This window comes from Syngnathoides biaculeatus, chromosome 18 (assembly GCF_019802595.1).
Source record: "Syngnathoides biaculeatus isolate LvHL_M chromosome 18, ASM1980259v1, whole genome shotgun sequence".
In the NCBI taxonomy this organism is placed as follows: Eukaryota; Metazoa; Chordata; class Actinopteri; order Syngnathiformes; family Syngnathidae; genus Syngnathoides; species Syngnathoides biaculeatus.
Window position 1 is genome coordinate 15150492 of NC_084657.1, and position 12379 is coordinate 15162870.

The 12379-nt window shown below is 38.2% G+C and overlaps 1 protein-coding gene across 17 annotated transcripts in view; it reads left to right on the forward strand.

Moving 5' to 3' along the window:
- Window positions 1-12379, forward strand: part of tcf7 (transcription factor 7) — a 47864-nt gene that overhangs the window by 27031 nt on the left and 8454 nt on the right. For 11 of the 17 annotated variants that reach the window (XM_061804106.1, XM_061804108.1, XM_061804107.1 and 8 more), the window contains exons 4-6: window positions 1617-1743; window positions 7372-7459; window positions 12058-12150. In XM_061804106.1, the coding sequence (XP_061660090.1) occupies window positions 1617-1743; window positions 7372-7459; window positions 12058-12150 (308 nt within the window). The remainder of the gene's footprint in view (window positions 1-1616; window positions 1744-7371; window positions 7460-12057; window positions 12151-12379) is intronic. The other 6 variants (XM_061804110.1, XM_061804111.1, XM_061804112.1 and 3 more) reach the window with 1 other exon arrangement.

Consider the following 12379-nt stretch of genomic DNA (forward strand, 5'->3'; position numbering starts at 1 on the left):
CTAATTACGACGAGGAAGTGAGGACGCACAGATGGGACGCTTTTTTTTTTTTCTTCACCCTCTTTTTCGGCAAAACGAGCTCAACACGTGAAAGAGAAGCCGCAGCGACAGATGTGCGCGTCTGTGTGCTCTATAGTTAGCGTGCCAGTACGTTGGTAGTATTTTTCAAGGAGACTCGACGACACAAAGCAGGAATTCAAAGGTGTTTTAGCGCCACGCTAACGCTAATTCCCGCTGCAATTGGCTGGAAAAGATTTTGTTGAATTGTACAAAATATAAAAAGTAAGTTTCTTTCGGCTTGTCCCTTTCGGGGTCGCCACAGCGTGTCATCTCAGATGAACGCACATATGTTTGGCACAATTTTTACGCCGGATGCCCTTCCTATATTATGGGTGAAAAGAATATTCATATACATATTGTTGTAACAATTATTAGATACTATGTATACTTATATTAATCCCTCATCAAATCCAAAATGTTTAATGTTTCTAAAATGTGGCAGATTATTTTGACTTCATATACCCCTTATCCTCACCAGGGTTGCGGGCGTGCTGGAGCCTACCCCAGTAATGTTTGGGTGCATCCTAAATTGGTCGCCAGTCAATTGCTGGCCACATGTAAAAATTCAGAAAAAAACATTCACACCTACAAGCAATTTAGACTCTTTAATGCACCTACCACACACGTTTCTAGGATGTGGGAGGGAACCGAAGTACCCGAAAAAAACCCACGCAGGCACGGGGAGAACATGCAAACTCTGCACAGGCGGGGCCGGGATTTGAACCCCAGACCTTGATAATAGTGCACTGTGCTGGCTCTTTTCGAAATATTTATTTGTATTGTACTGATTTCAATCTTTCATCAACTTTATTTACGATATTATTTTCTATGTGGGCGGCACGGTAGATCAGCTGGTAAAGCGTTGGCCTCACAGCTCTGAGGTCCCGGGTTCAATTCCGGACCTGCCTGTGTGGAGTTTGCATGTTCTCCCCGTGCCTGCGTGAGTTTTCTCCGGGTGGGCACTCCGGTTTCCTCCCACATCCCAAAAACATGCAACATTAATTTAAACACTCTAAATTGCCCCTAGGTGTGATTGTGAGTCCAGCTGTTTGTCTCCACGTACCCTGTGATTGGCTGGTAACCTCCTGCCCATTGACAGCTGGGATAGGCTCCAGCACTGCCCGTGACCCTCGTGAGGATAAGGGGCAAATAAAATGGATGGATGGATTTTCTATGTGATTTGATGTTATGTTATTACTCAGACGTTATACATACATTTAAATCCCTTTTGAAACCAATGCCAGATTAGGATTAGGCTTGTATATATTTTATCTATATGTAATAAATTGCATATTTAATGTTTAATTGCATATATATGTTTTTTTTACAATTACAACATTACAGCTTTTTTTTTTTTTTTTTAATGACTTGCTTATATGGTCTGTGCTATGATTTTATCATCCCGTTTCCGTCATTACAAATTGCTTGCATCCAGGTGGGCCAGTTGTTTTTCTTTGCGTTCTTTTCCTTCCCTCAAAAGGTTATCTGTTATCCCATTGTGACTTTCTTTACCAACATTTCACACAGTTGTTCTTGTTCTTCTCGCACTGTTACAGTCCAACAAGGTTTCTGTGGTGCAGCAACCCCACGGGATGCACCCGATCACGTCGCTGCTGCCCTACGGCAACGAGCACTTTGGCACCAGCCCCCCGCACCTGCCCACTGACATGAGTCAGAAGACGGGTACGAACACACACGCAAACGCGCACAAAAAGTGAGGGATGTCAGGCTTTCTGGTGAAATTTCATGATGAGCCTCGTACACATGGTTTGACCTCTCAATTTTAAAATGACACGGCTTGCATGTTGCAGAATTTTATCAACAGCTTGACAAGGAAATACTGGAAGAGTCACAGAGAGGCAAAGAATTGGACACCCTTGAAAATATTTACGGATCATAGACCTGCCGTGAATTTTGCCATTCAGATCCTTGTTAGAGAACAGTTAGACCAAAAATAATACAATTAATAAAATACAAACCTAAAAACATGAATTAATTGGACATTTTAGGTTCATCATGAAAATTCACCCAAATTCCTAACATCAGGTCAATATGACATTGTGTATATTCACAATCTGTGGGGCGCTCCCACGGTATATAATTGTAAACAAACACCCTGACTTGTAAATACTGAAGGCTGCTCACTATTTCAGACTGATATCTATGTTTTTGCTTAAAAAGGGCTTTGTTGAGTTCCTGTGACAATTTTGATGCAAAACTTTACAATTGAAAACGTTTTTTTTTCATTCATACTTATTTGAGCAAGTGTCACAAAATTTAGTTATTTTCCTCTAAGTCATTTTCTGTTTGGACTCCTACATTGCGGCTATACTTGAGTATTTTAGAGTTAAAGTATTTGCATATCTACCCTATATAATTTTCATTGCTAGGGGTTGGTGGATTTTTGTGCTGCTTTCACAAATGTTTGTTTTCTTCACCTCCCTTGGTCAACAGTTTGTGGGGAAAAAAAGTATCCAACAACTTTTGCAGTTTATCCAAAGAAAATAATTTCAGTGATATGTGTTGTTGAATTTTCTATGAATTCACTCCTTCATCTTCCGTTCCACTTATCCTCATTAGGATCACGGGCGTGCTGGAGCCTATCCCAGCTCCCTTCAGGCATGAGGCAGGGTACATCCTGAACTGGTTGCCAGCCAATCACAGGGCACATAGAAACAAACAACAGTAGCACTCACATTCATATTTATGGTCACTTTAGAGTCTTAACGCAACCTATCATCCATATTTTTTGGAGTGTGAGCGGAAATCGTACCACGCGGAGAAAACTCACACAGGCATGGGGAAAACATGCAAACTCCACACAGGAGAGGCCGGTGTGACAGTCTGAGCGCTCCCCCGTGCTGAAAAGTCTCCTTGTGATTAATGCGCATGTGCGTATATTTTGTAAACTTCTGGCCAGTCTGAAACATCCCCATCCTTGCTTCAACATGTGCCATTCGACAACTTGTCGCCGAGCATTCATGTTCGGTATGGACGTCTCAGAAAGAAGAACACTGAACACAATGTACATACATGTGTATATGTTTTTATCAACTTTTGTTTTAAGGTTAGGTTAGGATATAACGTATATTAACTCCCTCCATGTAGAAGAAGGGGAACTATGAGACCGGGAGATTTCCCAGTAAGCCTCAGCTACGTACCCAGAGTTCCCCTGTTAGTAGCACATCCGCATTAATCACAAGGAGACTTTTCAGCACGGGGGAGCACTCAGACTGTCACACCGGCATTTGAACCCCACTCCTGAGCACTCCGCGGCAGGTGTGCTAACCAATCCTCCAATGTGTCATCTAGATTTTACTGTAAATTCCATAGCAAAAAAAATAAAAAAATCATAAATAAATATCCATCCAACCATTTTCCAAGATGCTTATCCTCACAAGGATCATGGAAAAGCTGGAGCCAATCCCAACTAGCTTTGGTCAAAAGGCGAACTACAACCTGAACTAGTCGCTAGTCCGTCGCAGGGCAGACATAAATAAATAAATAAATAAACAAACACACAAATAAATAAATACATTCTAATACATCTGACTAAAGGGATGAAGGGGACATAAATCTAATGGAACTTCAGGAATCGACCACCTTGTATGTCTGAAATTCCCCCTTTTTTTCCTCCGTAGCAACACTTTTGTGAAAAGAAAAAAAAAACCGTGCGCACGCACTTTGTTTATGGATGACTAATATAATGATTCAGCTGTAAATGACAGACTGAGATACCTGCACACACACGCACACCCACTCGCACACAACAGTACACCTGGATGCGACATCTGACCTTACAGCATCTCACATGATTTTCGACAATGTTTTGACTCGGGATTCTCGTCAGTCAACATGTGCAAACGCGCGTACCAACACGCAAACACCTAGCAGGTGACCTCACCCCTTGTATCACTTGCCGGATCCTCCACACTTGCTGTGACATCATCAATTATGTCATCTATTTTGTCCAACAGTAAAGTTGCGCCCTGAATGCAACAAAAAACAATGAAACAAGAATAAGTAGATGTTAAATGTTTTAGTCATTCATAGGATAGATGCATAAAATGTGTGTTTTTGTGTGTGTGTGTGGTGTGTATATCGCCCCACACAGGCAGGTGTCGGGATTTGAACCCCAGTCCTCAGAACAGTGAGGCCAATGCGCTAACCAATCTTTCACAGTGCCGCCAAAAAATGATCAATAAAATATAAAATGGAATCATAAATGAATGAAATAGTGAAAAAGGTAAAAAAAAGAGAAAAATATAAATGAAAATGAAGGCGATATAATCCTAAATATATACTAATTCAAATCAAGCAATTAAAATAAAATGGAAAATAAAAATAAAATGATTAAAATGAGGAAGAAAAATACTAAATGTAACAAAAGTGCAGTTTAAAAACAAAGAGTAAATAAACTACCATTTAAAACATATAAAAACTGAATAACACAATAATCACATTTTAAAGTAAATAAATAAAATGAACGCAATGAAATAGTAAATATAAAAACATTTCAAATAAAATTGCATGGTTACAGAATAAACCAGAGTTGTACATAATACAAGTAAATACAATACTAAATAGATAAAATGAACAAAAAGTAAATAAAAATAAAATTAAAAGGTAATCGAAAACAAGATAGAAAATTCACCCAAAATGATGAAATGATTATCTATCTATCTATCTATCTATCTATCTATCTATCTATCTATCTATCTATCTATCTATCTATGTAATATTTATACACACACAACACACACGCACACGTATATGTCTATTGTATGTGTGTATGAATATTTTCAGGGATGCAGGAATTAATTGAACAACACTTTGCAAATACAAAACATCTATAGTTGCTTGAAAAAAATTTAAACGAATGAAAGATTTTAAAAAAGAAAGGAATTGCCCAAATAAAACAAAACAGATATTTTAAAAATTAAATGGGTAAAACCATTAATTATTTTTATTATTTATTATCAATATTATGGCGGCACGATGAATCAGCTGGTAAAAGCATTGGCCTCACAGTTCTGAGGACCCAGGTTCGATCCCAGCCCTTCCTGTGTGGAGTTTGCATGTTCTCCCCGTGCCTGCGTGGGTTTTCTCCGGGCACTCCGATTTTCTCCCACATCCCAAAAAACATGCAACATTAAATGGAGACTCTAAATTGGCCCAAGGTGTGATTGTGAGTGCGACTGTTTCTCTCTATGTGCCCGGCGATTGGCCGGCGACCAGTTCAGGGTGTACCCCGCCTCCTGCCCGTTGACAGCTGGGATAGGCTCCAGTACTCCCCGCGACCCTTGTGAGGATAAGCGGCAAAGAAAATGGATGGATGGATTAACATTATTATTATTTTTTAAATATATTTTTAAGGGTGCGAACAGCATACATCGGTTCGCATCTTAGCTCAGTGGCACGCAAAGACACTAACAATGTGTGGGGGAGGATGCAGGGATGTGTGGAAGTGCGACGAAGAGGATGATGCATGACGAAGGGCGTGGTCAGACAGACAGACGTAAGAAAAAGGGTGACGATGGAGAGACAACTGACTCAGCCGCCGTCTCGGTTTTGTTGTCTCTCTCTCTCTCTCTCTCTCCCTCGGGATCCCGAAAGGAGCCCTCCCCGGAGGCAAGTTCCAAATTACAGTCATCTGCAGGCATTCCTGCACGGCAAACACTTCTCAGTGAACACGGCGGGGCCGAGATAAACTCGAGCTGCTGCATGTTTGACAAATGATTTTCTTTGAAGGGCCGGCCTGACACCCAAACCTCTTTAGTGAACAAAGAACAAGATGACGGCCTGCACGGCCGTAACTGTCGATGTTTCTTACGCTACCCAAGCAAATAAGCAAAACAAATAAATAAGAATAAAAAATACAGTGCTACATGGACTTCCAAGTTATGAATCGTCGCTTGACTGAATTTTGGGTTGTTGCTGAGCCAAAAATTGACATACAAGCGAGTTTCAATCACTCACAATTTGAGATAAATTACAAACTCAGTCACGAAACATATAACACTTAAAATATGTCATGTCATTATATAAGCCGCTTATCCTCACAAGGGTTGCAGGAAAGCTGGAGCCTATCCCAGCTAGCTTCAGGCGAAAGGCGGGGTACACCCCAAACTGGTCGCCAGTCAGTCGCAGGACAGATATCGAAGACCATCACCGAGCGGGAATCGATGCCGCGCTGCCTGCACCAAAATCAGGCGTGTGTACCACAACACTCATAGTGACTGCCACCTAAAATATATTATAATAAAAGCTTGATTTAAATTTTTTACTTTACATTTCTTTGCCAAGAAGGTAAACTAATCATGTTTCACTTAGAAAAAAAAAAGAAGACAATTGATTCTGCACTTTCCTTATTCGTCACACACTTTTCCCAAGATAAATGATAAATAAAAAGAAAAAAAAGAAGAAACATTTTGGTGATATTACACTACACACTGGGCAACAAGGTTAATCTAGTTCTTTCGTAAAAAAGGAAGACCCACCTTGAATGGTGCACAATGGAACTCTTTATTTAGCATTCCCAATTTTTTAATTTCCAGAAAATCTAAGTCTATTGATGTTACACTACAAACTATTAATATAAAACTGTCCTAAAAAGAAGATAAATTAGTGTGAATTGCTTCCATGAAAGAAAAAAAAAAGTAAAATTATTGAGTTAGCATTTTCCTAATTGATGCGATGCTGAAAAAGACAAACGACACAAAACTAGACAGAATTCAAACTATGGATGTTACACTTTCCTAAAAAGAACAACACTTCATGTTGCAATTTCTTAATTCATCTTACAATTTCTTAATTGATCATTTCTTTCCTAAAACAAAAAAAAATTTCATTTCCATTTTATCTGAACTCTAACTTTGGAGATGAAATGTCTCAAAAAGAGACCCAAAAAGAAATATTTCCACCGTCTGGGCTGTTGCACAAGAGGCTGAAAGTAGGCATAGCGCCACCGATTGTTGCGGAGGTCAAGAAAATTGAATTGTTAGCGGTGCAGTACAATTAAACGCCTTTGTTGAACAGTTTCTAGTAATGTTTAAGATAATGTAGACAAAGATGCAAAGCACACACCACCCACACTCTGTAATGCACACAATGGTAGTTTGTGTCATGTATTTGTGTTCTTGTGGGTCCTTAATATGAGGTTCCCACACTGCTAATAGTACTAATTGCACTAATGGACTCTATAGCCAGGGGGCCACCGAAACAACCTAATGATGTGCTTAAAAATGACAAGTGCACGTGTAGTTGTCATACTGTGTGTATGTGTGTATGTGTGTGTGTGTGTGCCTGCAGGTGTTCACAGGCACCAGTCCCAGGACCTTTCAGGATATTATCCACTCCCTACAGGCGGTGTTGGCCAGATTACGCCCTCTATGGGTTGGTGAGTGTCATGTACACACACACGTGTATTATCACACACCACCCGTGAGTGACTCCTTTGTGAACTTGTGCTGACCTCGTTCAAAGTGTAAAAGCGCTTATTTTATGCTCCTTTGGTTCTGAGGCGAAATTGTCCCACACTTTGACGCTTCAATAAAGCAAAGCAAATGTATTTGTATATTTATTTTTGCGTACACCAAAAATGTTACTCGGGAGAAAAATGTGAATATATGACTTCCCCCTGCAGTTGAACTTTTAGCATACATGCGAACGCATGAATAGATAGTAGGGGCTGGCAATTATGGAGAAAAAAAATAATAATCACAGTTGCTTTGACTGATATTGAAATCAGGATTAATCAATGATTATTCGCTGATTAAAAGACACATTTCGTCAACTGTCAAATAATTTGGTCCCTCCGCTTGTGATCTCCGGAATGTGGACAACTCGAGCGCCACTTGCAGAGAACAAGAAAGTCTTGTGATCGCTAACCAGCCAAAAATCGAATTATCCCCAAAAAGGATTTTGTCTGATCTTAAATGACAAGTTGTTGATTGTTTACCATTTACCATACCACAAAAATTGGGATGAAATTAAAAAACTCCATCACAATTTAATTCGCGCATATAAACAAACATGTAAACATGTAACTCCAAAACGTAGGTTTTATCATATGCAAAACCTGAACGTTAGTACCTACTTTTTTGCAACGTCCACCATGTGCAAAAATGTCATACATTTGTTTTTTGGTTGGAGTCTTTATCCAAAATGAAAGACCAAATTCAGTAAAAAGTTTCTCGAATCCAAACATTTGTAACCTAACCAACGTGGTGTTGAACATCAGAGCTACATGTTAACTCATTTGTACAATACAAATGAACATAGTAGTAAATAGTAAATTAGAAATAAGTTTAATAAATAAATATTTGTGTTTAAATTATTTTTTTAGATTATTTGCTATATCATTCTGTTGTATTTATTTACTATTCATCTTTGCTTTTTTATTTTATTTATCAGGATATTTTTATTCTATTTAATGTTTTGTTTACCTGCACATTTTTATTTTCTTTACTATTTAATGTTCATTTACTGACAAAATTATTTTTTTTAAATTTCATTTACTATCTTATATTTATTTACTTTGTATTTTTAATTGGTTTTGTATTACCATTATTTGTGACATCCTGTTTTTAATTTGTATTTTATTTTATTCAATTGTTATTCAATTTATGACATTTAACATCAATCCTCTGTCGATGTGGATTAGTTCCGATTTGAGTAGTTCACGGATTACGTCAAATGTCACACGGATTTCAAACAAAGTCTTTCTCCCGATATTCCCGATTGCCAACAATTTTATCTTTGTCGGACAAGAAGTCTTCGGCGAGGAATTACGACCGGCTAATCCTCTTTAATCCGGATGATCTCCTTGTTCCAGCCCCTCATCATGATGTTTCTTTTTAAGGCGAAGAATCTGCGAAAATGCCAAAGTTGTTGTTTTGCGACAATGATCTCGGACGCTTCCACAGTCCCCGATGTTGGGCAGATTAGCCGGGTTGAGCTACTTGGGTTAGCTTATTGTTGTTTTGTGCATTGCAAGAACGTGTCGCATTACAACAAAACATATCGTGCGCTGAATGAAGTCAACACAATTTTTAGCACGCGTGTGAAAACACTAACAGTCACAGGTAAATGTTAGTGCAATTGGATTTTTGAACACATTTTTTAATCCTTTTTATTTTTTTTTTTTTAATTCCATGTGTTTATTTACTATTTTATTGTGTTCATTTGTCAAATCTGACTCAGGTTTGTTTTATCTAATTAGTGTTTCTTGTTTTTCTTTCATTTTTTTATTTATTCCCTATTTTGTCCAACCAAAACCAGATTTGAAGCATACTCATTTTATTCAGTATCAATATTTATTCATTTTTCATTTTCTTTGTACAATTTCACTTAATCACTCCCACTGACGTCTTAAGAAGTCAAATATCCATGTTAGCCTGGCAGCGAATGAGTAATGGTTTTTTTTTTTATTCAATTCATTTTGTAGTATTTTTATTTTCTTTTTTTGGTGGTATTTATTCAGTACTTTACTGTATTTACTCCCACAAAAAAAAGACAAATAACAAAGATGGGAGTCAGAGCATACCTGTTTTGTTTAATTACTTTTTTTTTATTTACTACTGCAGTTTGTAGATTTTTTTGGGATATATTTTTTATTTGGTTTTATTTTTTTATTGTATTTACGTAAGTCTACCCAACCTAAATTTAACTTCTATCAGATGCATTTTATTGTTTTATATACTGTATAGTTTATTCAGTTTATGTTTAGAATGGGGTGGCACCGTGGTTCAGCTGGTAAAGCGTTGGCCTCACAGTTCTGAGGTCTCGGGTTCAATCCCGGACCCACCTGAGTGGAGTTTGCACGTTCGGGCTCCAGCACTCCCCGCGACCCTTGTGAGGATGAGCGGCAAAGAAAATGAATGGATAGATGTTTGGAATCTAGCTAATTTTGTCGATCCATCCATCCTGCATGTGAATATTTCCATTCATCCAGATTGTTCCATTTTTGTCTCTTTACTTTCATCGCGTTTATTATTTCACTGTATTTACATGGGTGACCAAATGAAATTCAGACTTGTATCATATGTGTAAACATGTTACTAACTAAACGTAAATTAACGTGTTAGTCCAGATCTGAACATTTAGTGCCGGGGACACATTGAAACTCAAGTTTTGGCTTTTGGTTTTCCGCCGTCTGTCCTAAATGAAACTTTGAACATACGTTGCATGTCATTAGCTTGGTGGTGTGTGATTTTGTGTGCGAGTGTGATGTGTCAGTGCATTCATTGGGGGGGGGGGGGGTAAAAAGCAGAAAATTTGTAAAGGTGGGCGGGGTATACCACATATCAAAGGCTCTCTGGCGTGTGTCCCGTCCACCCCCTCCACTCCCCGTGGTTTGTGTGTATTTGTGTGTGAGCCTCATAGTGGCACACCGCTGTCAATGGTGACCCCCATCTCCCCCCCCCCCCACACTCTTTTGGACTCCCCTACAGGGTTTCCCGATGCTTCACAGCTTCAAATTAGATTCTCCAAAAGATTCTTTCACACATGCGATTTGTTCCCTGGAAACCTCTTTTTTTTTTTTTTTTTTTTTACTAGCAAATGTTTATTTTGCTTCAGTTCATTTCATTGCTTCATCCAAGACAATATGAAAAAAGTAATGGAAAAAAAATACTTCCTCCGTTTAGTCTGTGTGGTAAAAATTATTTATTTTCCAGTTGTATTTGACAGATCGATAGATAGATTTTTCAACAGTCTACAACCTAATCTCTGTTCTTTTTTCTTTTCTGTGCACTATTGAAAAACTACCGTACTATTACTATATTGTCATTTTATTTATTTAGCATTTTATTTCAACATGTTTTGATTTGGTCTCTGTCTTGTTCATTTTGGGTGAATTTTCCATCTTGTTCTCATTTACCTTTTAGTTTTGTTTTTAGTTACTTTTGTTCATTTTATCTATTTACTATCATATTTACTTATTTTATGTACAACTCTGGTTTATTCTGTAACTATCCAATTTTATCTGAAACGTTTTCACATTTACCATTTTATCGTGTTCATTGTATTTATTTACTTTTAAATGTGATTGTTGTCTTATTCACTGTTTGTATTTGTTTGAAATGGTAGTTTATTTACTCTTTGTTTTTAAACTGCACTGTCGTTACATTTAATATTTTTCTTCCTCATTTTAATCATTTTATTTTTATATTACACTTCATTTTAATTGTTTGATTTAAATTAGTATATATTCAGGATTATATCACCTTCATTTTCATTTCTATTTTTTTTACCTTTTTCACTATTTCATTCATTTATAATTCCATTTTATATATTATTGTTCATTTACTGGCGGCACTGTTAAAGATTGGTTCTTGCGTCGGCCTCACTGTTCTGAGGACCCGGGTTCAAATCCCGACACCTGCCTGTGTGGCGTTTGCATGTTCTACCCCTGCCTGCGTGGGTTTTCTCCGGGCACTCTAATTTACTCCCACACCCCCCAAAAAAAATCCATGGCAGGTTAAGTGGAGATTCTAAATTGTCCATAGGTGTGCTTGTTTGTCTCTATGTGCCCTGCAATTGGCTGTCAACCAGTTCAGGGCGTACCGACCTCCTGCTCGATGACAGCTCGGATGGGCTCCAGTACTCCTACGACTCTAGTGAGGAAAAGTGGCTCGGAAAATGGATGGATGGATGTTTATTTACTGTATTATTTTATTAACTAATATTTTTTTTCAACTATCCATCCATACATCCATTATCAGAAGCGCTTGCTTTTTTTAGTTTTGTAGATTTCTTTTAAACTTATTTTTAATTGTAAAAGTGCATTCAGTGTTTGATTTCATTTCAAATGTACTTTTCCATTATATTTACTTCACTTAATCACTGTCGTATTTTATAACTGCACCTGCTTCCTGTTTTGTGTTTTTTTCTTTTCAATGTATTTCAGTTTGTTTGTTTGCCTTTTTTTTTCTTGCACTTAAAGGTTGTGTAATGTGGTATAAGTGAAGCACGTTTGTGGTTGTGCTGTGGTAGGCAGAAGCAGACGGTGTACCCCGCCGCACTATCCCCGTCCGGCTTCCGACAATCCTTCCCCTCCAACCTTCCCGTCGCCTCGTCCTACTGCAGGTATTGCAGCAGTTAGCCAGCTCCACCGCACCCACCTGCTGCTGCTGCTGCTGTAAAAAAGTGCAAAAATGTTGCTCCCCAAAATGGCAACAATTCGCTTCTTCTTTGCTGAAGTGTATCCATGTGCGAGTCCCTCGCCGCCGCTTTGATGTGTCGTTTTGCTTTCTCTTTTTAAATGACGGTAATACGCGGCGTGAATGTGCTTTTTATTTCGTCGCAAGTGTTGCCC